Here is a 25,164-nt window from a genome sequence, read left to right on the forward strand (position 1 = left end):
TCCGGGTACTCCAGCTTCCTCCCACAGTCCAAAGACATGCAGGTTAATTGGTGACTCTAAATTGTCCGTAGGTGTGAATGTGAGTGTGAATGATTGTCTGTCTCTATGTGTCAGCCCTGTGATAGTCTGGTGACCTGTCCAGGGTGTACCCTGCCTCTCACCCAGTGTCAGCTGGGATAGGCTCCAGCCCCCCTGCGACCCCCAACAGGATAAGCGGTTTATGAAAAATGAATGAATGAATATTTAATGTGGTTGTGTCACATCTGGTAATTTACTACCAATTACAGTGAGATTTTGACTATAGATAATTGTCCGTTTAACAAAATATGTCTTCAAATTTTGCTCCTAACTTTACACAATTATGCAGTAATAGCACTCAGTCCAGTGGTATGGCTTAAAAAAGCAGACAATAATCCATCACCGTTTTAGATTTATAGGAATATTTTGACATTTTGGTGAATATTCTTCCTTGTTTTTATTGCTTCGAGTTAGAGGAGAAACTATTGTCATATCTGTCTGTTAAAGGGGCTATTCATTAATTGATTAATTTTTTTGTAACCACTTATCCTGTTAGGGGTCGCTGGAGCCTATCCCAGTTGACGTTGGGTGAGAGGTGGAGTACACCCTGGCTGCCTGACTATTGCTGGGCTAACACACAGAGACAGATAACCTTTCGCACTCACATTCACACCTATAGCCCATTTAGAGTCTTTGGACTGTGGGAGGAAGCTGGAGTACCTGGAGAAAACCCACGCTGACGCAGGGAGATCATGCAAACTCCGCACCCCCACCCTGGGGTTGGAACCAGGAACCCTCTTGCTGTGAGGTGACAATGCTAACCATGGGGGCTGTATGTGAAAATCCAGGTGTATAAATTTACTGATCAGGGTTCTCAACATGGAGGTGGCTGAGCCTGCAGCCAGCAGCTAACGGTCCATATATAGCACTGAACAACAGCAACGGTGCTGACAGAGCTAACGGTGTTGACCAGAGGGGAACCGGAAGGTTGCCGTAACATTTGCACAAGGTCGTCGTCCCAGTCGATGCAGTAACTGCTATATTAGCACAGTGCAGAGTGGTGGCAATGAGCCAACCAGTGGAAAACCCATGCACTATCATGTACAAGTGGCCGGACCTGCTTAACATGTCAACAAACAGAGAAGCTTGGATCACAACACCTACATTGGTAGCGTGACTTCTGCTCAGGATGCCATTACTCCGCTATATCTTAACATAGCAAATACTGGTTAGCTGTTATATTGATGTAGCATACTGAACCTTTAAACATGAAGCTACAGCCAGCAGCTGGTTAGCTTAGCTAGCAAAACAACTGGAAACAGGGGCAAACAGCAAACCTGCCTCTGTCGAAAGGTGAAATCCACCAACCAGCTCCTCTAAAGCGCACTGTTTAACACATTGTACATACATTATACGCCATGTGTTAATAAGAGAGCATTAGAAATGTGGTTAGGAGGATTTAGGAAATATTTGACAATCATGCTAGCAGTTTCCTACTGTTCCCACTGTTTGTGCTAAGCTAACCAGCTGCTGGCTGTAGGCTGGACTTTACTATACAGACATGAGAGTGGTGTCGATCTTCTTGTCAAAAACTAAGCAAGTACTTCCCAAAATGTTGAACTATCCCCGTATGGTTTATATAGCCTGCTTGTGTTTCTGCATGTACTGGTAAGAGTTTCAGTTTTGTATTTGTGTTGTAAACATGAGAACTGAAAGGTGCGACCGATTTGAATATGTCTGCAGGTCTGTTGTTGCCCTCCGTCTTCACCGCTGAGGGGCTCCCGGGGGGCTTCAGGGTCTGACACTCACACAGTAAACAGCAAAACTCAAACAAAGCACAGCTCTGTCTGCTGCTTCTGTGTATTGCTTTAAGTTTTAAGAGGACAGAGGACGGGCTGATTCCAAATGTGGCTTTGAGGTACAGCTGAGTCGTAGGGGGAGGAAGGGAGGGCTGTTCTCGTTCGGGGGGGGGGACATCTGTCGCCCATGGCTGCTGCGTGCTGTCTGCCTTTAGCACCCAACGTCGGTTCTTGGCAGAAGTGAAATTTATTTTTTCTCAAAAAAAAAAGAATTCTGGTGTTTATTTTTGAGAGAAGAAAGGAGATGGATGTGTGGTGAGGCTGTTAAAGGTGGAGAGGTGGTAGTACTTCCTGTTGAAGCAGTGGAACAGAGAGGAGGAGGAGGAGGGGGTGACACATACTAACAGCACACCTGTGGCCGGGTGTAGTTGTGGCTGGGTGCAGTGAAGCTTTAGGGTCGGTGGTGGATGTGACGCCGGAGCTTGTTTCTGTGTGTAAAATGGATTTATGGTCGAGTGAAAAATGAATCATAAAACAGCGCTGACGTGTTTGACTCCTTTGATACGTTCACATCCTCAACTGTTCTCTCTTCACATCTGTGATTTTTTTTTTTTCACTCTTCCTCTGGTTTCCTCTTTGGCTGCCTTCCTCCCCCTCTAAATTATCTTCCTCTCTCTGCCTGTAGTTATCACTCTTATCTGTCTGTCGAGGGGGTTTTAGGGAGACGGTGAATCCTCAAGTGTATATTTCTCTTATCCAGGGACCCAATTAGGAGAGGCACTTCTGTCGGATGAAAAACCTAATTTGAAAAACAAAAAGAAAAAAGGTCATGTTGAAAGCTTCGTATGGCGCAGAAAGCTCCCATTTTGTTCACTTGTCTGTTTGAGATGACACATTTTCATCTGCGTTTTGAGCTTGTGTTGTTTTCTGACACTTAAATCAGCTCCTGCTTCTCAATTTAAGAGCTTTGTTGCAGCAGTAAACTGATGTTGACAAAAAATATGTACAATTAATCCAGATTAAGGCCGCATAGCTTCGGTATGTTTTAACCTGGACCCTATTTTCCCATGTTTTTGTGTCTGAGTGACTAATAGGAATAACAGTTTATTTTTTTTAATTGGTCCAGTATTGAGTGACTGGGCTGCAGACAACAACGATGAAACAGGCTGCAGTGTTTGAGGCAATTATGCACCATCAATTCACATCCACTAAAAGTGTTTGTTTTTGCCACTGACAGGCTCAGATGGTTACTGTTAGTGTCTGACAACATTATGGAAAAGATCCCTACAGAGATAGACCTTTTGTTGAAGAGTAAGAGTAAGATCATTTTTGTTAAATCAGAAACATCTCCAAAACCACCAGACTCCATTTAAATAAATCATGATTGTAGCGTGTATAAAAACAGCATATTGTCCCATCTAACTGGGTGAACCTGATTTGTTAACATTCAAACATTTAAAAATCCAAATTTCTCCAAGTGTAAGATAGTTTAGCTCGAGTGTCAAGGAAGGTGGTAGGTAGGCATACTCAGCAGACTTCTTGGCTCCACCAAAGTGTAAATTTATTTACAGTGCTTGCCATTACACATGCAAATTAGGCAAAAACAAACAAAAACCCAAACAAAATGCCAAGCACATAACTGAGGAAAATTAACTCATAATAAATCAAACAAAAGGGCACGTGTTCACAGCAGCACGGCCTCTCCTCTCAGCCTCGAGCTCAAACCTCAACTGCCTTTATATAGAGGGACTGACTAACACTTAGACTGCCTCAGCCCCTACCAAAACAAAATGAGGTTGCAATACACAGTAACCTTAACAAAAGGAAATCAAATAAACACCTAGGATTAATTTACAAGCACATTTACATTACTAAATGAACTACTAAAAGTAAATAATCCTAACCAGTTACTTTAAACTGCACTAAACAAACAAAAGAAATATTCCTACAAAAAGAAAACCCCTCCACTTAGTTCAGCCCAGTGATGTCATTGATGACATCACTAAAACTATAAAAGACAGGAAGTGCTGGGCGGCAGCCTTTCAAACAATCCTGCATGGTGGGTCTGAACAAAGGAACAAACGGAGGTAAGTACAGACAAAGGAACAAACAATTCGACTAAGTTCAAACCTGAAACACAATAAAAGTAACTGAAACCAACTTATGACTGTGTGTGTTTGTTTTAATTTACTCATGTGCATTGATGTTAACTGTAACAAAACAAGAACACAAACAAACCCGGGATAGTAAGTGGTGTAATGTTATGAAAGCAATGGTAAATTATAGCAAAATAAACATATGTAAAAGTAACATGGTATACTGTGTACAATGAGCATGTAAGGGACAAGTGGTGAGTGAAGGTGCATTCTCACCCACTTCGTCACACCAAGAATGAACAATATATAATTAATTTTCTTGTTATCTTAGCTAGATTTTATATTCATAAAACAAAATACTTAAAGAAATTGCCCTCATATCCTACTTTCAAGAATTCAGATCTAGACACATATCTTAAAATAATATCAAACTAAAATATGTAATAAAAAAACAAACCAAACGTATTGATTTATGCAAATCTTACAACTTTATAACCAAATCCCTGTGTGTGTTCATTGTGTCTGTTTTATTTATTTATTTGTCTGGTTTTGTACGATAACATCTATTACTGTCACATTATTTTCATTTGTGGTTTTTGTTCATTGCTTTCCACTTTGCGTGCAGACTAGATTTGACCACTGGATGCATTGTGTTGAAATCATTAATACAAAGTTTAAAATGATACAAGAAAAAAAATGGGTGAATTAGGGTCTATTTGAATCAAACCAGAGTTGGTGATTGTTGGAAAAATGGAAAGACGAACCAAGATGGTTTTTGTGGGATTCATTTTGTTTCTGTCAACTTTGAATGAAGTGTTTTGGAATGATAAAATAACTGTTTATTTAAATGGAGTCTGGTGCGTTTGGCAATGGGGATTTCAGGGCTGTTTCTAGTTAAACAAAAAGGATATTACTCTTTAACAAAAAGGTCGACCTCTGTAGGGATCTTTCTCATAATGTTGTCAGACACTCGGAATAACAATCTGAACCTGTCAGTGGCAAAAACATGCACTTCTAGTGGACATAAATTGATAGTGCATAACTGCTCAATACTGAAACAGTTTGAAAACTGTTGCTCCCTTTCGTCACAAAAAAACAACATGGTAAAACATGGTCCAGGTTGAAAACTACTGAAATTACCCTTGTAAGCTGTGAATACTTAGTATTTAAGGCTAATTTCATGTGCACATCACGTGCCTGCAGGTGCTTCACAGCAAAAACCTCTCAACTGCCAGTAAAGAGTAAACATTTAGCATTAACATGCAGTATATTAATATGTCAAACCTTTTTTGCACACATTAAAATGTAGTTCCAAGCAGATATAAGGATGTTTCTGGGTGTTCATAAATGTAGTTGTCAGCTATAAACAGTTACTGAATTATAACACTATAATATTGCTGCAGTCACATAGAATAATTTATAGTTATGCACGATCAAATCCTGTGTTATTAAAAATGTTAACTGTAATTCACATGTACAAATCATTCACAACCAGGTTTAAATGCATAATTCTGTCTACGATATTTATAAATCAATATGATAAATATAAATGATAAATACTAGGACGCATGTCCTATGAAAACAACTGCACACCAATATATTGTCCAATAATAAATGTTTATACTTAATTTACAGAGGCTTTATTAGGAGGAGTTTGACAAACACATTAATAAATGTCGTTAAAACTGCTTACAATAACAGTATAGTGCATTATAAACTCTTTAAAGTTTTATAAACTGCTTGGAAAATGTCAATAAAGGAAGTTAACATGAAGTGTTACTGACTTACTGTGAAGCAGCTGCAGACACGTGATGTCTGACAAACAGCTGCTTACTCATAACTCGATTAGTTGATTTAAATTTGAGATCAGATTTGTTTTGGTGGTAAGGTTCTTGTTGGTGGATGTTTTTAAATTCTTGTTGATGTGCAACAAGTGAAACTGAGATTAAGATTATGTTACACTACAACCACAAATCTCTTTGTTCGTCGGGTTTACACTTTCAGCACGCACAATCTGAGACATGTTGAAATGATCATATTACACCATAATGATAATATTCAGTAAATATGCCACGTATTTTCCTCCGATCACGCAGCCCTGTGTGTATTAATATGTTGATTCAAATGTCTTTGTTGCTTGCTGACATGAGAGCTGAGTGTCCAGCGCTGATGTTGGCCTTTCTGTCGCTCACCCTCCCTCAAGCCGTGTGTGTGTGTTTATCGAGATGGTCATGTGTGTGCGCCTCCATGAGTGTGTGTTTGTCTCTTTGACTGACTCACCCTCCTCACATCCCTGATCTGAACTATTAAAAGCGTGGCTGTCCTACGGCATGAGGGATATGATGGCTGATCCTTCACCTCTCAGTATCTCTCCCTCCCGCTTGCTCCTCCTCGCCAAAGGAGTCCCAGCCTCGACCCTTCTTTTTTATTCAACGCGTCCTATCTCTGTTATGCGGCTGCCGCCTGGTTTTGAGGAAGGACAGTGAGGGGGAGTGCAGAGGAAGCTGGCTGTGAGGGAGTAAACCCAGCGAGGGGAGGGAGAGCGGAGTCGGTGGAGGTTATTCTGCTCTCGTGGGTCTGTTAGTGAGCGTACACCCATGCAGCTGCGCCAATTAGCCCTGCTACGCCTGAGCCCCCCACTCATCACACACACACACACAGACACACACCCACACACATCCACATCCTCTTCTAAGCTGCTTATCTGACGACAACAACCTTTTAAGTGTTCATTATACTTGTTTCTTTCACACTTGCATGTTCTCTTTTTCTGCATGTCTGTTCTGTAACTGATTGCGTGCATGTACATCTACACCCCGTGTGTGTGCGTATATATATAAATGTGTGTTTGACAGCCAGCGATGATGCCAGGCACTGTGAGGAGAGAGGCGAGGCGCAGCTCCCTCTCGTACGATGCCGCTGTCACATTGAATCAGTCAGACCGGTGCACAAGCAGGCAGCGGCACACAGCCGTGGGAATGACACTGCACTTCTGCTCTAGGAGAGACTGACGGAGTTCGAGTGAGGAGGGATGAGATACAGAGGGGTCGAGGAGGGCGCCGATATTAGCTTCAGCTGTGTTTTGAGTCGGTGTGTTGCTCTAGTTCATTAGTCTGCAGGTTTTTACCTACCTTGAAGGCCCTGGAAGCGTTGTTCCTCAGTCAGCGTCTTACTCTGACTGATGGGGTTTCACTTAAACATGGAATTTTCTGCCAGAAAGTTTTGGTTATTTCACACAAGAGGTTTCTGAACGTTTGTGTTTGTGTGTGTTTTTTCTGCTCAGTTGGAAAAAGGTGATGTTAACATATCTCTGAACAACATTTGAACCGAAATGTGATAACAGTTGTGGGGTTGTTTGCTGATGTTGCCAGGCCTTTATCAGCCCCCTGCCTCACCCCCAAACAGCCGGTGTGTTCAGCCTAAAGGCTGAGCCAAAATCCAGATTGCAGATTCAGCACAACACAACATTTCTCACTGGGCTTAAACACAGTCCAATAAGGCAGTAAAATATCACAATCAATCTTGTTATCAAAAACTGGAAGCCATCGTACTGTTCTACCAATAAAAAGGGGCACAGGCATATTTCTGACTAACTATTGCACGACTCTTAGAAGCTAAATGATTGTGTGCAACCTTATTGTCTTCTTGAACACACAGACGTGTCCGAATTTACTGAGAGTTTCAAAAAAGAGAATCTACATCTTCAGTCATTTACACTCAGTTTATAAAAATAGACATTTTTGGAAATACACTTGTTTGCTTTCTTGTGGGGAGTTGGGTCAAGTCCACATGTACAGGTTTTTTTTTTTTTTTATGTAGCTTTTGGCCGTTTGTCCACACAAACTGTGTTCTAGGTCACTGAAAACTGGCCTTTTGTAAAAGTCCTTCCAGGGTGAAGATGTTCAAAAACTCCATTTTTAGTGGTGACTTGTAGACACAGAAAACTGAGTTTTGGGCTTTTTTTTTTTTTCAGGCTTCTTATTGACCACCATCTTATTCTTTTTCTTTGCGTGACTGGCTGACATAGTTTTAGGGTTAGGGCACGGTCACACAAGACAATTAACACCGGTGAATATTCACTTCCTGTTCACTTCCATTCAGTGCAAGCACAGGGACGAATAAAACATTCAGGTGACAAAGCAGATTTATATCTCTGCATCACATGGAGTTCAACTTTGGTGGACTTTGACCGGCAAGGCCGCAGTTTTAACTAGCAGCAAAGACGTGTGTGTGAGTGGAGGAATCATCCCTTTCTACACAAAGATTGTGTTATAGAGGTGCCACAAAGTCCCTTCTTCATGCTACCTTTGCATTTTTAAACAGAAACAAATGGCTGCAGCATCACGCTGCTCTTGTGTATGATTGTAGACTGCATCCTGGCATTGTGAGATCAAAAAAGGTGTGAAAGGCATGACATGAAACGCAACAAGGCAACCCAGGATCATATTGTTTTGCCAACTTGCTGACATTTTCAGCTGCTGTTCCTCTTTGTTGAGTTAGGCGCTAGCTGCTATCAGCTACTTTTTAAATCTCCTGCAGTGGGTTGCATATCTAAAACATCGTCAAAATGTCACACCCATGCCACCCATGATCCCATCCTGCTGGCTGTGCCATTCATACAGTCATGGTTTTGGCGCTGTTACTGACTCTGTTGCCGGCTCAGAGATGAGACAACTCTGCCCCCCCATTACGTTGTCATACCTTATATACACAACGGTGAGGTGGCATAACTGTGATATTCCTGCCTTGAACAGGCAGTATAAAAGGGGCTTTTGATAGTTGCCTTGCCTTACCAGCCAATATTGTATGATACTGGCCATGAAAATTAGAGAATACCCCATGTGAGAGATGCTGGCTGGCTGGCAGTGAGTCGAGAGACCTAAGAAAAAGATGTGCCGAAAAACATTGAAAGAGGAGATTTATCTTCATGGAGCCATATCAAGTAGATTGTCTTGTTTTCCTCTGTTCATTTTTTTGCAGCTGAATGATTTATTGTTCACTACATTCATATATTGTATTGAAGATGTCATATAATGTTTATATTTTATTTTGCTCCTCACATTACATTTGGGAACTATTAAATATCCTGCAACTTACGTGCACATAAGAGTTATGTTGAAGTTCGGCGGAGTGATACATGGGATGTGAGATGTCACTCTTGTTGTTGATTTTCAGTTTTCCTATGTTCTTTTGGGAGATTAAAGTGGATCAGGTCACTCACGATAAGCATTACCCGTGCTCTTACTTGACCCACAGCCCTTTGATAGATAATTCAGTAACTAGTAAGTTTATAGATAACACAGGAGGAAGAAACCTGCCTTACAATATTTTGCTGTATTTATATGTATTTCACTGTATCTAGCTAATATTAGCTAGCAAGCTAGCTTTATGTGTCCTACATTCAGCATGAATATTGCCTCGGCATGTGATGGTCACTCACCTGCAGTTGCTCATGTGGGACCGTACCATTAGGGTTTAATTGCTGCCTGTTGGTTTGGCATGCCCTTGACAGCGCTTTTTGCTTGTGTGGACAGGATTTTGGTTTTATTTAGGGAGGAAAAAAATCAGTTTTCAAAAATACCCATATATGGGAGGACCAGGCCTTAGACGAGAAGATAGATAATAAATAAATGCAGATAATTGTATAACTGTATTCCCCAAAATTATCTGCTCTAACTACACTTTAATTTGGAGACGAGAGATGAGACCTTTTATTTGAAATTCCTGCTTCAAAAATACCATCTGCGTCAGAATTACAGTGAAATGTGTAAAAAAAAAAACAACTACAATTAATCAGTTTTCTGTGATAGCGCAGCAGTAATTCTCTTGAATAAAGTATGACTTAGTTTGGCTTAAATGAAAACAGGCTGACACATAAATCATCATCAGGCAAGCATTTAAGGGGAATTTTAGGATTCCTCAGTCTGACAGAGTGAAGTTAAATAAGTCCATAGAAGAGCCAAGTAGGGTTGAATAACTTTAACACTAAAATATGAGTTGGAGAATATTAGCAGACAATCTGTACATACTGGTGTGTGCATGTGTGTGTTGTGTACACAGCAGAGTGGGTGTGAACAGGCCCAGTCCCAATATATTTGTTGTGTAAGCACACCTGATCCCTGCTCTGGCTCTGTTTAGGGGTAAGCAGCAGCAGCAGGCCGCCTCCCGCTGCTCTGCTCACCTGTTCAGACTCTGTGACAAGGTTAGTGTCAGGTTAGTGCGTCTGACTGATCATAGGAGCGCAAGTGTTAAATACTGTCATGTTCTGTTGTTTTTACTTAAGCAGCATGACCCACTTCCTCTGATATGATCGCTGTAGCTGTTGCCAGATGTAACTGAGGCAGTTCAGGTTAAGTGGGCAGCCCGAGGCAAGGGCATGAGTGAATACAGGAGGACAGCCGAGCACTTTTTTCTCTCATTACTGCCGTGGCTCGGAGTATCAACAGTCTCATGCACTGCATCTGTTGTGGCAGCTTGTGTGAGTGAGTGTGAATGAGTGTGCAGGCGTTCAGCTCAGAGACCACGGTTCTGATTATTCATTTCAGAAATACAACTCATGATTAAAAGTTATCTCTTGTTATTTGGTGTTTTTGAATGGGTGATATTTCATTTGGAACAAAGCGTTTCTTTTTGAGCATTTCTCTGGCAGTGTGCTAATTAAACTTAAACACAAGGGAGGAGGTCTATTTTGAGGCAACAGTGCTGATAATTGCTCTTAAAGGAAGACGTCATTATAGGACTCAAGTTGGGATATAAAGAAAAGGAGCTGTTACTGAATAAACTGCAGTATGTTTATGTTTAAACATGCGACTCCAAGTGAGCGTGTGTCTCTGGTTACTGATGTTCTTGTTACAATGACACTCGATATTCAGATCTCACTCAGAGTGGTAGCTCTGAACACATTAATCAGATTTTCTTACTCGTTATTGGATATTCAAACAGATATGAATGTGGTCAGGCCTGTTTGTGTCATTTTTATCTTCTCTATCACACTTATTTTATTCTTCAGGCTTCGCTTAGCATGAAGATGTTTTTGTTGTTGATTTGCTTTTGTACATTCTAAGGGACAGTTCACCCCCAAATTAAAAATACATTTTTCCTCTTACCTGTAGTGCTGTTTATCAGTCTAGATTGTTTTGGGTTGAGATGCAGTGTTGGAGATATCAGCCGTAAAGATGTCTGCCTTCTCTCTAATATAATGGAACTAGATGACACTCAGCTTGTGGTGCTCAAAGCGCCAAAAAATGCATTGGAAAAACTCAACAGCAATGTCTCTTTCCAGACATCATGACCTGGTTACTCAAGATAATCCACAGACCTTGTTGTGAGCAGTTTATGTAGGAACTATTTTCTTTCCACCAAACTACACTCGCCAACCGTATCACTCCGCAGAGGAAGGTGTGCATCTACTGCTAGCTCACATAGCACGACTGAGCTAGCTAACGTTACAGCTAATCTGAGGAGGACGCCATTAACCCTTTGAGAACTGAGCAAATTGGCTTGATCTCTTTTAAAAACATGGGATGAAGGCATTGAGCAACAAAAGAAGAAATGACCCCAAAAAAATAGCAAGAAATTATTAAAAAGAGAAAATTAAAAACAAGAAAATTAGTTAAAAAAAAAAAAAAAAAAAGCAAGTAAGAAAGAAAGTTAAAAACAAACAAACAAAAAAATGACCTGGAAAGAGTGCTTACAAAATTATAATAATTCTGTAACATAACTTTAAAATGTAATAACAATAATTAGGAATATTTTTTTCCCCAGTTTTTTTTTTTTAAATATTAAATAATTTAATATTTTTACATATTTTTTGCAATTTATGTGACATGTCTTACGAAGTTGCTCATTGCCTTTTTCCCCATGAAGAAATCACACAAAAAAAAAAGAAATCACACCAATTTCCTCAGGCTTCAAAGGTTTAAATACTTACGAAAGGTGTCTGAAAGCAGCACAAGAAAAGTGATGTTGCTCCAGGTTTCAGATGGTTAATTTTTACATCTCAGGCTGTCACAAGTATGAGCCTCTTGTCTGTGTGTAGATGCACACTTACTTCTGCACTGTCATACAGTTGGCAGGTGTTATTCAGTTGAGAGAAAATAGTTTCTCATGAAACGGCTCTCAACAAGGTCTGTGGATTATCTAGAGTTCCCGGGGCATGTTTTATGGAAAGACACATTGCTATTAAGTTTTTCAAATGTATTTTCGGCGCTTTGAGCACCACAAGCTGAGTGCCATCTAGTTCCCATTATATTGGAGAGAAGGCAGACATCTGTACGGCCGATATCTCCAACACTCTGCAACTCACACCAAAACAATCCAGACTGATGAACAGCACTGTAGAGGAAATATATGTGTTTTTGATTTGGGGGTGAACTGTCCCTTTAACTGTACCAACAGAGGAGAGCAATCCTCCAAACAAATGTGACATAAAGGTCAGGAACCCACAGGTTTACACAGTGGCCTACCAGCTGAAAATGCAATAAAAAGAACATAAATAACATCATACATAGAAACAAGAAATGAAAATATGAGGCACACAAAATGAGAATGCAACTTGAACATTCAAAAGAGCTTCATTGTCATGATCTCAACAACAAAATTGTAGTTCAATCAGCTGCCAACAAGTCATTAAGAGATCTAAAAATAACAATATAGAAGTGCCAGAATATCCAATATAAAACATGCAGGCCAATAACAACATGACAAAGTGTCTTAATGTATTTTAGGTTCTGGTTTTACAAAACAGAAAGTGATTGTCCTGCAGTCTAGTTCGAAAGTGAATGTTAAAAGAAGTCACTAAGAGACGATGAGACAGAAAATGGTAAGAAGACATAGGCCTACAGTATATTTATATATAAACATACAAAGACTGCTGCCACGCAGGTTTGTCCAGTTTTATGTGGAGCTGTGAGCGTACAGTATAATTCCCAAACTAGGGCTGTAGTTAATGATTATTTTCTCTACTCATCTGCTCATTATTTTTTTAGCTTCTCACAATTTCTTTGTCCAAGCTGTCAGATATACACAGAGCAAAAATAAAAATGCAACACTTTTGTTTTTGCTTCAGTTTTTAATGAGTTGAAATAAAAGATCTGAGACTTTTTCTATGCACACAAAAAAACCCCATCGCTCTCAGATTTTGTGCATGATTTTGTTAAAATCTGTTAGTGAGCAGTTAGTCAGCATGATTATAATCCATCCACCTTACAGCTGATGCAACAGTTGGTTTGCACAAACAAACTCCTTCTGCACAAACTGTCAGAAACCATCTCAGGGACGCTTGTGTCAGCGGCTGGTCTTAAATGAACTTGAAAATTAAGTAGACAGATGTGGAGGTCCTGGGCTGACTCACTGGCTCCCTGTCCTGACAGAAAAACAGGAAATATAATCACATTACTCCAGCTGTAATATCTTTACACAGGTTACTTGTCACTCAGAGAATTGATCTCAAAATCTCGCTGCTTGTGTATAAATCACTCTGTGGCTGTACACCCAAAAATCTCTCAGACATGCTTGTGACATGAAACATTTAGGACCCTGAGGACATCTTGGGCCGTCCCAAGAGTCAGAACAAAACATGGTGAAGCAGTGTTTTGTTATCATGCAGCACAAACCTGGAATAACCTCCCAGATGATGTCAGGCCCTGACTCTGACTCTGCCTGCTCCACCCTGTGTGCCTGCTAAATTATTTTTAAACTCTGTTTTAAGTCATTTTAAATAATCGTTTTATCTTTGCACCTCTTGTCTGCACTTTTGCTTTTTAATTGTGATTTAATACTCAAGATCAACATGCCAAACTAACCCTGTCTGCATCTACAAGATCACAGTCCAAAATGTATGTACCAACACTGTTACATCTCCACACATAGTAGTGCACATGGTATTTTTTTTCAATCAAATAATTTAGTAATTAATTTTATCCTTTATATCTTTTTTCTTTACTGTTTTACTGTAAATGTGTATCCTTTATTATGCTCTGTAAAGCACTTTGAAGTACCCTAGTGTATGAAATGTGTAATACAAATAAAGCTGCATTGCCTTGCTTTGCCGAGATCATTTGGGTACACTGCTAAATTCTTGGAGATGTATTATGGTAGAGAAATGAACTTTTAATTCATGGGAAACAGCTCTGGTGGACATTCCTGCAGTCAGCGTGACAACGACACGCTCCCTTAAAACTTGGGACATCTGTTGCAATGTGTCTCGTGATCAGACTGCTCATTTTAGACGGGCCTTTATTGTGACCATGCCAAGGAACACCTGTGCAGTAATGATGCTGTTTAATCAGCTTGATATGCCACACCTGTCAGGTGGATGGGTTATCTTGGAGAGGCGCTGATTAATGCAGATTTACAAATTTGTGATCAGAATTTCAAAAACAGTCTTTTGTGTGCATAGAAAAAGAATCAGATCTTTTATTTCAACTCATGGAAAATGTGAGCCAAAGTGTTGTGTTTATATTTTTGTAAAGTGTACAGAGCTCGTTTTGTTCGACCAAATGTCCAAACCTCAAATCTGTTCACTTTACTGTCCATCAAATATTCACATTTGAAGAGCTGGTGGACTTTTTTGTGAAGAAATGACTGAAATTATTAATCTGTTATTCAAATTGTTGCTGATGAATTCTCTTTTGCTCAGCTAATCAGTTAATTGGCTGATCATTTAACCTCTGGCCCGTGTCCCTCTGTCTGCAGGCTCGCCCAGCAGTACGTCTACCCCCAGGCGTTCCTCCAGCCCAGCCTGGTGCTGCAGTCCCAGCTCAACCCCACAGCCGCAGCCCTCGCCTCCCCTTACCTGGACTACAGCTCTGCCTACAGCCACTACGCCCCCACAGGACTGGAGCAGTACCCCTACACCCCTTCGCCGTCGCCCTCCGCTGGCTACCTCAGCTACAGCTTCTCCCCTGGTACGCCGGCGCCAGCCCTCACTGCATCCCCGACCCCTCCAGCCGCCATCCATCCTCCTCTGGCTGCACTCACCACCATGTCTGCCGCCCCGCAGGCCTTCCTTCACTACCCTCTGCACCAGCCCGACCGCATGCAGTGAGCCGCTCTGGGTGGAGCTGCAGCTGCTAAACTGATGATATAAAGCAGCGTGACTGTTGACCTGTGACATCATTGGGATAAGACTAACCAGGGAGAGAGTGTGATGTAATCAAAAGGGCTTTTAGAAAGCACTCTCATTCCTGTTTTTTATATATATTATTGTTGTTGTAATAGTTGATGAAAATGTTCTACTGCTACTGTCATCAGCACACAACCTGAATGTTTTTCATACATGAGGACGTCAGGGACCGGAGTGAGACGACTGGTAATCTTCTGGACGTTTCTGTCATACCGCTGACCCCTCAGCGCAGAGGCTGGAGGCAGGCCGACTGCTGGAGAGTGGACAGGTAAAGACAACAAGAAATATGTCTGCTTGACATGATGCTGCGGCTGCAGTTTCTCCAAAGGTACTGAGCTGAACGCTGGATATAAGCCAAGCTGGGAGCCAGTTCCTCTTTCAGAAACCAAGGTCCAATTACCTCCTCTTCAAGGTTACCTTTCTGTCTATGGCCTTAGAGATCTCTCTCTCTCTGTCTCTCTCTCTGTACCTGGTTCAGTTTGTCATTTTTATTAGCCTCTCATCTCAAATGAACAAAATGTTTATTGTGCTCCCTTTTGTTCCTTTTATGTGCCGCTGGCAAATCATTACACGGTGATAATCAACAGTTAAACAGAATATGCAAATGTGGTGATAATGGATGAGCATGAATAAGGTAGACAACACTGGTATTTTGTTTTTGTATTGCAACTGCTAGAACATTACTGAGACTTTGTTAACACTTCAAAAACAATAGTCATCACATGAAATTCCTGCAGTGGCTCATTAGGCTATTTCTGACCCGTAACTTTTGGAGCAGTGTCTGGATTTGGGGACTGTTTGGTTTTCTGATACCTAAATTACAAAGTTGTCAATACATATCAAGTCAATGTGTCTGGGTGTAGGTGATGTTGTTCCTGAATGTGTGTGAGTGTATTTGGTGTCTGTTTTCTCAGTGTGTGAGTTGAGTGAGAGAGAAATAGAGCGATGCAGTATACGCCAGTGTCAGGACCGAGCTCCATTTCCAGCCCATTGTACTGCTCAGTTGTTTCTTTGTTTTCTTTTTTTCCTCCAGCTGCAGAATACAGACAGATGCTTTAGCGATGATACTGGAGTCTCACGGTGCTGTGGCGCCAACTTAGTAAAGTCATGAACCAAGCCATACGTCACATTTAAAACAAATATGCAAAATAAAATGAATATTTCTAAGTATGACATGCTGTTGTTCTCTGAGTGTGGTCGAATTACAGTAACTGTGGTTAAAGATCTGGTGGGAACAGCTGCTGCATGAGACTGTAAGGCTGCACAGTCACACATGAGTCATGGAGGACATTTCATTGTGTCTGTGAGATACTTCTCTGATGGACTGGTAAAAGTGTTGACGTGAAGCCGCACTGGTTATAGGACTAGTTCAACATGTTGGCTTTTTTGTTGAGTATCAAATAAGAAGATCATTCCCAGTCTCATGTCTGTATAGTAAATATAAGTCTACAGCCCAGCAGCCAGTCCGCCCACTAATCACCTAAGTTGTGGTTTTACGCTGGTTACCTCCAGTCGCTGGGTAGCAGCCAAGAAAGTCTGGCACATAACCCCCTGTAAAACAGTGAATTGTTGCTTTTACGCTTTGGTGTTTGTACAGATTAAACAAACAAGACATACAGAAAAATGGTAAAGCTGTGGTAGGCAGAAATCTGGAAAAGGCACAAAAACAATAAAACAGTCAACTCTGAAAATACACCCTCCTCCTGCAGCTCTCCCCTCTGTCCTAAGCCCCTCCCACCAGACAACCACAGGCATATGTTTACACTCCATACAGAAACCCAGTGTTTCCTATTTGTTCATTTACAGCTCATCTGTTATGCCTCGCTTTGTCCTGCTCACTCTCTCTGTTTATCAGACCACAAGTGAGACAAGAATTAGCTAGTCACCCCACAGTCCCTCCACCTCATTCCCCACCGCTGTGGACTATATCACCGGGAGGAGATCAGGCGGCAACTCCGGAGACAGACCTCTGGTTGCAGGCTGTAGTGGCTCAAATCCACCCAGTGCAAACGCCCCAGTGCCAGGTGTTACAGCGGGCTAGTAGCCAGCGGAAGAACTGGGTTTTACCTGTGTAAAGGCAGCAACAGAAAGTTTGCTGAGTGTAGTCCCCTGGAGTTTTGCACTGGGTGGATTTTGGTTGCTGCGGGCGCTGACTAGGGGTTTTGTGTTTGGTTTTATGTTTGCACAATTTAAAATACATAAAATGACAGTGATGAATGTTATAAATAACGAACACTATATAGCGCAGGATTTTATGAAGAACAGAAAACTTAACACACACACAAAAAAAATAAGGACAACGTTAAAGTGATAGCAAACTAATAACACGGGGTCTGTCCGTGGAGCCTCTGCCCGCTCTCCTTCCAGTGAGGTGGTCTGTAGCGGCGGGGAGTGAGGTGGAGGACACCCTGCGATTTGAAGTTCTACCCAACATAAGCTACATAAATGTAAATTTGAGGCTGCAGCCATGAGCCTCTAGCTTCGGTTAGCAGAAGGCTAAACTATTAGCGACATTTTCTCTTAATCTGTAAAATGCCTCATTGATATTGCCACGTTCTTTGGACACTCTCTTTTTGATAAGTTCATCCTCCTTTTTGGGGTTGCTTTGCAGTGTAGGGAGTTGTTGCAAAACGCTAGAAGAGCAACTTTCACCTTCTCTCTGAAATGACCCAATCTCCCTTCACAGGCTGGACTTTCTAAAGTCTGAAAACAGAAGTCTCATTGCCTCTCAAACCACTTGAATAACAATGTGCTAAAAGTTCATTATGGAGTTTTTAACCTAATGACGCCAAATTTAAACTGCCTACCTCAGCTTTAATTTGTGAGCTTCATTGATGCTGGTAACCAGATTCTGTTTCATTTGTACGAAGCCATGTTGTTTCCCTGTTCTCAGGCTTTATGCCAAATTAAGCTAACCAGCTTCCGCTTCATGTTTACTGTATGGTAAATATTACTGCTATCAATCTTCCCATTTAACTCTTGGCAAGAAAGCAAATGACTGTACTTCCTCAAATGTTAAACTGTTCTTTAAACTAGGTCCAGCAGACAACTTTTTACAAAGCTTTGGTTTATGTGATTCCATGCCGGTGACGGTGGCCATTTGCATGATTTCTGGTTGTCCATTCTCATGAAGGTAATATCTTAAGAATGCCTCGAGGGACTTTATTTAAATTTGGCAAAAAAAAGTCCACTTAGACTCAACAATGACCTGATTAGAATTTGGTGGTCAAAGGTCAAAGGTCACTGTGACTTCACCAAACATGTTTTTGTCTGTAACTCAATCCACACACTAATTATGACAAAACTACACACAGATGTCTAATAGGATGAAATGATGAAGTGGTGACATTTCACATCCATAACGTCCAAGGTCAGCTTCACTGTGACATCATAATTGTCTACAAAAACACTTTTCTTGTCATTACTCAACACCATAACTCAGGAACAGAGGGGAGACATTTGGTCAGATAATGACTTGGTGACGTTAATCTCGGGTGTCCACCTTGAAACTGTGCTGATTGTATAAATCTTATGTGCTGCTGGGTTGAAGATGTGTGTGAAGCATCCATGTTTTAGGATATGATCTTTCTTTGCAGCAACATTTGAAGCATTATCTTCGGTCATGGCTACATACAGTATGAGTCTGGACAGACGTGGGTGTAAACTACAACTTGACTGGTTGACTGGCATTTTTTGGGGCATCATTTACTGTACATTATGGCTTGTAATCGCCAATTTGACTGCAGTGGAGACAACATCTCTTTCCCACCTGCCATGAAACTTGAAGGATAAGGCCAGCGATATTCCATATTTTTGTTGATGTCAAAAAAGCCTTTAATTCAATAGACCAAAACCTACAATGCATTATTTTATTTTGTTTTATTTTATTTTATTTCATTTCATTTCATTTCATTTTTCTTAACCAACTTCCAGTGGGTAAAGTAGGCGTCACGTACAAAAGCAATGTGCTTGTCACAGTGGCTGAAGGCTCAATTCCAGCCTGTGGTCCCTTGCTGCATGTCATCCCCTCTTTCTTCTCCCCTTCATACTAACACTGTCCTATCAATTAAAGCCAAAAAAAATTAAAAAAACATATGTAAATATTTTCCCAAAGTTGAGTAAATATTGTATTTGTTGGAAACTATTTTCAGCTGTGGATTGATTCACATTACCCAGCAGCAGGATGGTCAGTGGTGTAGTGGTGGGTTTACGCAGGTATACGGGTACACCCACCTCTTTTCATGGCACTTTACAGTATACCCACCTATCAGACAAAAAGTCATTGGAATATATATTCACCTTGGTAACCTACCCATCGACCTAGTTGCACACTTACCTCATCAACAACCGCTACACCACTGAGGACAGTGTATGTGGGAGCTTCTCAAAATAAACTACAGTGCTCAGGTTCATTTTAATGAAGGGACAAGTCACCCAGTGTGGCTCATTGATGTGTTTTATTTATAGGTCTTATACAACATTAGATCTCCAGAGCACAGATGAATAAGATGTTTTGATGGTTTTGTAGGCTTTGTTGACCATAAGAAAAACGTAGAATATCACCAGACCTGTGCTTTAACTGTCTTTGTTTGTCAGGGCTGTAGAGGTGGAGTCATGCTGTAGTTTATCAGCTGTGATGCACAGGAACAGAAGAGGGAAGATAAATAAATGTGCTGCTTATCAGACATGAGCAAAAGTCCCCTTTGGGTGAAGCCTGTCTTTCTCAAACAACCCCTCCCTGAACTACACCTCCAAATGTACCTCAAACATAATCTATTACAGCATTATGTCTCTTAAAGCAGACTCACCACAGTGAGCGATCACCTTTCATGATTAATTTTTGCCTTCAAGTAATTTAAATTTAAATGTGAGAGTCGCCCTCTTCTGGCTGAAACGATTTAATGCAGCTGAAATTTTTCCTCCATGTTCAACTCAACAAAATGCAAACTTTAAAGAAACAAAAACGACCCAAACCTTGTATCAAGTTTTTATGTTTATTATCATTGAAAGATTTATTGAAATGCTTTGTGTAGTGGGGTGAAGGGGACAGGGGCAGGTTTATAGGGCTTGTGTCTTGAGCTTGATTGGCTCCGTCTCGCTCTCAGGGGGCCGGCTGCCCTTCAGTGTGGCCAGGCGCTCAGACAGACCTCTCATGCATGGGAACAGCATGAAATCGTACTGGAGGGCGCCTATTGCGCCTCCTATCATAGGCCCGACCCAGTACACCTGCCGGAAGCAAACATCACTTAACACAGTGTTCTGACAGTCCTGCTCAGATTGATGTGGACAGTGTGACTGCAGGTCTTACCCAGTGGTTGATGAAGTTCCTGAAGAGCACAGCAGGGGCGAAGGACCTAGCAGGGTTCATTCCAGCACCGGTGTAGTACATCTAAAACACCAGACACTTATTGTTGTGTCTTTAAAGATAATTATTTGTCATTTGATATCTGTGTTTTTGAGTGTCTCAACTCCATGAGGTGTCCAATGGTGACGGAGAAGCCAATGGATAGGGCGGCAGATCCCAGGCGTCCATTTCTCCTCTCATCAGTCACGGCGAAGATGCACACCACCAGCTGCATGGTGAGGAAAACCTCCACAGTGGTGGCCATTCCCAGACTGATGCCCGGCTGCAGCTGGAGGTTCACAGGTAGACATAAAAACCTTTGCATAAGTCAAAAAAATCTCAGAGCTGCACTGAACATATACGACTGAATTTCACTTTTATTTCAGAAAAACTGTGTCACTTTAAACAAGTACACTTACAGCATTTGTTTTTGGTGTTTTATTCCCTGGTTTTGATAGATGGCCTTCAATGAACTGAACATTTTTTGCCATGTGTTCCATGGATGGAAAAACTTCTACCTCACCCCTCTCAATATTGCTGCACTTGTTTCCTAATCCCCTATGTTGGGGCCTTACCGTGTTCATTGCCATGTTGCCTCTCATGTTGCCAGGTGTGACCCCCTATAGCACAGCAGCCCCGGCTACAGCACCCAGGCGCTGGGTGGCCATGTAGAAAATGGTGCGGAAAAGAGACATCTGTGAGCCAACAAGGTAGGCAAAGGTAACAGCAGGGTTAATGTGGCCGCCGCTGATGTGGCCGATGGACTGGATGAGAGTGGCAGCTGCCAGCCCGAAGCACAGGGCCACATGGAGGACATGATGAGGCCCGGTGGTCCATAGCATGGCAGCACTAATGCCGAAAAATACAAAGAACATGGTCCCGAAGAACTCTATGAAGACCGCCCGCCAAAAATTCATGGACCGGAACTCCCACATGGTGACTGTTCATTTGAAGATTCTTTAAAAAATAAATCAGGGTCTAGAAAAGGTAAACGTGTACCTTTCCGGTCCTCTTCAAACACCCCAAAATAGCAAAAGAGGATCTTCCTTTAGTAGTCAGCTAACTCTGGAGCTCCAGAGCACAGATGAATAAGATAAGAGACAAATAGTTGTTCTGATGGTTTCGTAGGATTTGTTGACCCTAAGAAAATGCACAATATCACCAGACCTGTCTTTTAACTGTCTTTATTGGTCAGGGCTGTAGAGGTGTCATGTTGTAGTCATGTTGTGATGCACAGGAACAGAACAAGGAAGATAAATGAATGTGTTTCTTATGAAACATGAGCAATAGTCGCCCTTTAAGTGAAGCCTGTCTTACTCAAACAACCCCTCCCTGAAACACACCTCCCAATGTACCTAAAATATACTCTATTACAGCATTGTGTTTCTTAAAGCACGCTCACCTCAGTGAACTATCACCTTTAATGATTCTTTTATGATACTAATTCAAATTTCAATGTGAGTCGTCCTCTTCTGACTGAAATGATTTAATGCAGCTGACAATTTGTCCTCCATGTTCAATTCAACAAAATGCAAAATTTAAAGGAAGAAAATGACCCAAACCTTGTATCAAGTTTTTATGTTTATTATCATTGAAATGTTTAATGAAACGCCTTGTGCTCCCAGTAAGGATCAAATAATAAAAGGAGACTCAATGTAAAGCTTGCACAGCCGATCTGCAGTGAACAGACCTACTATCAAAGTCTGGGATACAACATTTCCTTTGGATTGCGCTGGTTCAGAACAAAAAAAGCAGATGGTTTATGTAAAAATGAATATCATAGCAAATACCACAGTGAGGGGAGGAGAAATGATCATGTCTTAAAAATTGATGACAAAATGAAACACAGTTAATGGTACGAAACAGGAGAGCGGTAATGAAAATAAAACGAAATAAAAAGTACTGTATCTGCAATCTTGATCACACGTACACACATATACACACTCACTTGCAAACACACTCGTACGCACACGGGCAGGCGCACACACATGCACACGCTCACTCTCACGCACACACTTGCACACACACACACATGCTGCAGAGGTATCCACACACACACAAACACAAACCCACAGATAAAATGTAGTGATTGAAAATAGTGAAACCCTGGTAAAATCTAATGGTATCATACATCCACGTCTTGTGTCTGAAGTGCAGAAAACAAAATGAACCTAAAAATTAAAAATTAAAAAAAAAAAAAACTAAAATGGAGATAAATTCAGATGAATAATGAAAAGCATGCCCATCTTCACTGGTCTAACCCAACTTGAAACGACCACAAACCCAGAGTGTTGCCCTCTCTACCCTACCCAAACCCCAACCCCCACCCCTTTACTCCACCCTCACCTGCCCCATGCCCTCTTACCCTTCTCATATCATACCCACATCCCCGCCTCACCCTCATCCTGCCCTCGCCCCCTCCCCTCCCTCCAGAGCACCTCAACCTCTCTGCTCAATTTCAGCATTTCCTCTGAGTTGCAGATTAGAGCCCGTCTGAGAGGAGGAAGCAGGCAGGTCGGCGGAGAGACGAGGCGGCTGCTGGTTCAAGCTCTGGTCACCATTTATCAAAAACACAATGTCCAGTTCAGAATACAGAGTGAGGACTGGGGAGTAGAGGAGTCTTGTTGTGTGTTGAGGTTGAAGGTTGTGAACCTGTTTGTGTTTTTACAGTGGAAAAAATAATCTTATCGTATGTTAGTCTAGATGTGAGTATTTGGGTTAGTCTTGTGCGGTGTTGTGTGTGAAGGCATGTTGTGGGGGGTGGCAGTGGAGGTGGGGTTGGCGTAGCTCAGGGCCTTGTCCCTCATCCCTCGGCCCCAGTCGGAGAAGGGGGCAGAGGCAGGTTTATAGGGCTTGCGTCTTGAGCTCGATGGGCTCCCCGCGGGTGTCCTGCTGGGTCTCACTCTCGGGGGGCCGGCTGCCCTTCAGTGTGGCCAGGCGCTCGGACAGACCTCTCATGCGCGGGAACAGCATGAAATCGTACAGAAGGGCGCCCATTGCACCTCCTATCATAGGCCCGACCCAGTACACCTGCCGAAAGCAAACATCACTTAACACAGTGTTCTGACAGTCCTGCTCAGATTGATGTGGACAGTGTGACTGCAGGTCTTACCCAGTGGTTGATGAAGTTCCTGAAGAGCACAGCAGGGGCGAAGGACCTAGCAGGGTTCATTCCAGCACCGGTGTAGTACATCTAAAACACCAGACACTCATTGTTGTGTGTGTTCTAAAATATGTAATTGCCATTTGATATCTGTGTTTTTGGGTGTCTCACCCCCATGAGGTGTCCAATGGTGACAGAGAAGCCGATGGATAGGGCGGCAGATCCCAGGCGTCCATTTCTCCTCTCATCAGTCACGGCGAAGATGCACACCACCAGCTGCATGGTGAGGAAAACCTCCACAGTGGTGGCCATTCCCAGACTGATGCCCGGCTGCAGCTGGAGGTTCACAGGTAGACATAAAAACCTTTGCATAAGTCAAAAAAATCTCAGAGCTGCACTGAACATATACGACTGAATTTCACTTTTATTTCAGAAAAACTGTGTCACTTTAAACAAGTACACTTACAGCATTTGTTTTTGGTGTTTTATTCCCTGGTTTTGATAGATGGCCTTCAATGAACTGAACATTTTTTGCCATGTGTTCCATGGATGGAAAAACTTCTACCTCACCCCTCTCAATATTGCTGCACTTGTTTCCTAATCCCCTATGTTGGGGCCTTACCGTGTTCATTGCCATGTTGCCTCTCATGTTGCCAGGTGTGACCCCCTATAGCACAGCAGCCCCGGCTACAGCACCCAGGCGCTGGGTGGCCATGTAGAAAATGGTGCGGAAAAGAGACATCTGTGAGCCAACAAGGTAGGCAAAGGTAACAGCAGGGTTAATGTGGCCGCCGCTGATGTGGCCGATGGACTGGATGAGAGTGGCAGCTGCCAGCCCGAAGCACAGGGCCACATGGAGGACATGATGAGGCCCGGTGGTCCAACGCAGGGCGGCACCCATGCCGAAAAATACAAAGAACATGGTCCCGAAGAACTCTGCGAAGACCGCCCGCCAAAAATTCATGGACCGGAACTCCCACATGGTGACTGTTCACTTGAGGCTCTCCACCAGATGAAGAAGGTTCTTTAAAAATAAATCAAGGTCTAGAAAAGGTAAACGCGTACCTTTCCGGTCCTCTTCAAACACCCAAAAATAACAAAAAAAGGATCTCCCTTTAGTAGTCAGCTAACTCAGCTGACCAAAAACACTCAGAGAGTCAGTTCAAAGACGAAACAGGATTTCAGAACGTCAACAGACGAATCCACTCAACGGATCTTTACCAAGCCGTGAACCGGGTTGGTAAAGTCAACTCAGCTGCTTGCCACCTCTGTCCACCTGTCGCAAAGACATAGGTGTGAGATAATGTGGGAGTGTGGGTGGAGATCTCAGGTGGGATGAGTTGTCAAGAGGAGGTGGGCATCAATGCTAAAGGGGTGTTTCTAAAGTAGAGACGGGGATAGACAGAGTGTCCGGTGGACCTTTTAGCCTCTCTGACGGAGGGGAGAGGGCCAGACAGGGGCTTTATAATACCCCCCCAGGGGCCCCAGGTGACGCCATAATCCCCCTGTAGGGCCAAGGGCGGGGGGCGGCAGTGCTGGACATCCTAAATCAAACAAACTTAACCCCTCTGTCGCCCCCCTTTAACAGAACCAAAAGAGAGGCAGTGTATCCGAGGAGAGAAACAGATAAAGCGAGAATGAGTGAAATCCATGAAAAGCATTTTGTGGGCCGTAGAGAC

At 42.3% G+C, this 25,164-nt stretch overlaps 2 protein-coding genes and 1 pseudogene across 3 annotated transcripts in view; 1 reads left to right on the forward strand and 2 right to left on the reverse strand.

Annotated features, from left to right (window-relative positions):
• Positions 1–16,208, forward strand: part of rbm38 (RNA binding motif protein 38) — a 29,248-nt gene extending 13,040 nt beyond the window's left edge. For both annotated transcript variants that reach the window (XM_050064525.1, XM_050064524.1), the window contains one exon: positions 14,609–16,208. In XM_050064525.1, the coding sequence (XP_049920482.1) occupies positions 14,609–14,994 (386 nt within the window). In that variant the 3' untranslated portion in view covers positions 14,995–16,208. The remainder of the gene's footprint in view (positions 1–14,608) is intronic.
• A 3,888-nt stretch (positions 16,209–20,096) lies between these two features.
• Positions 20,097–21,841, reverse strand: LOC126402501 (lens fiber major intrinsic protein-like; annotated as a pseudogene).
• A 102-nt stretch (positions 21,842–21,943) lies between these two features.
• LOC126402498 (lens fiber major intrinsic protein-like) lies at positions 21,944–24,941 on the reverse strand. The gene is given in 4 exon segments (XM_050064523.1): positions 21,944–23,412; positions 23,495–23,575; positions 23,657–23,821; positions 24,108–24,941. Coding segments are annotated over 4 exon segments (792 nt in total). The 5' UTR covers positions 24,468–24,941; the 3' UTR covers positions 21,944–23,226.
• Between the last annotated feature and the right edge of the window lie 223 nt (positions 24,942–25,164).

The sequence above is a fragment of the Epinephelus moara genome, chromosome 16, assembly GCF_006386435.1.
Source record: "Epinephelus moara isolate mb chromosome 16, YSFRI_EMoa_1.0, whole genome shotgun sequence".
NCBI classification, from domain to species: Eukaryota; Metazoa; Chordata; class Actinopteri; order Perciformes; family Serranidae; genus Epinephelus; species Epinephelus moara.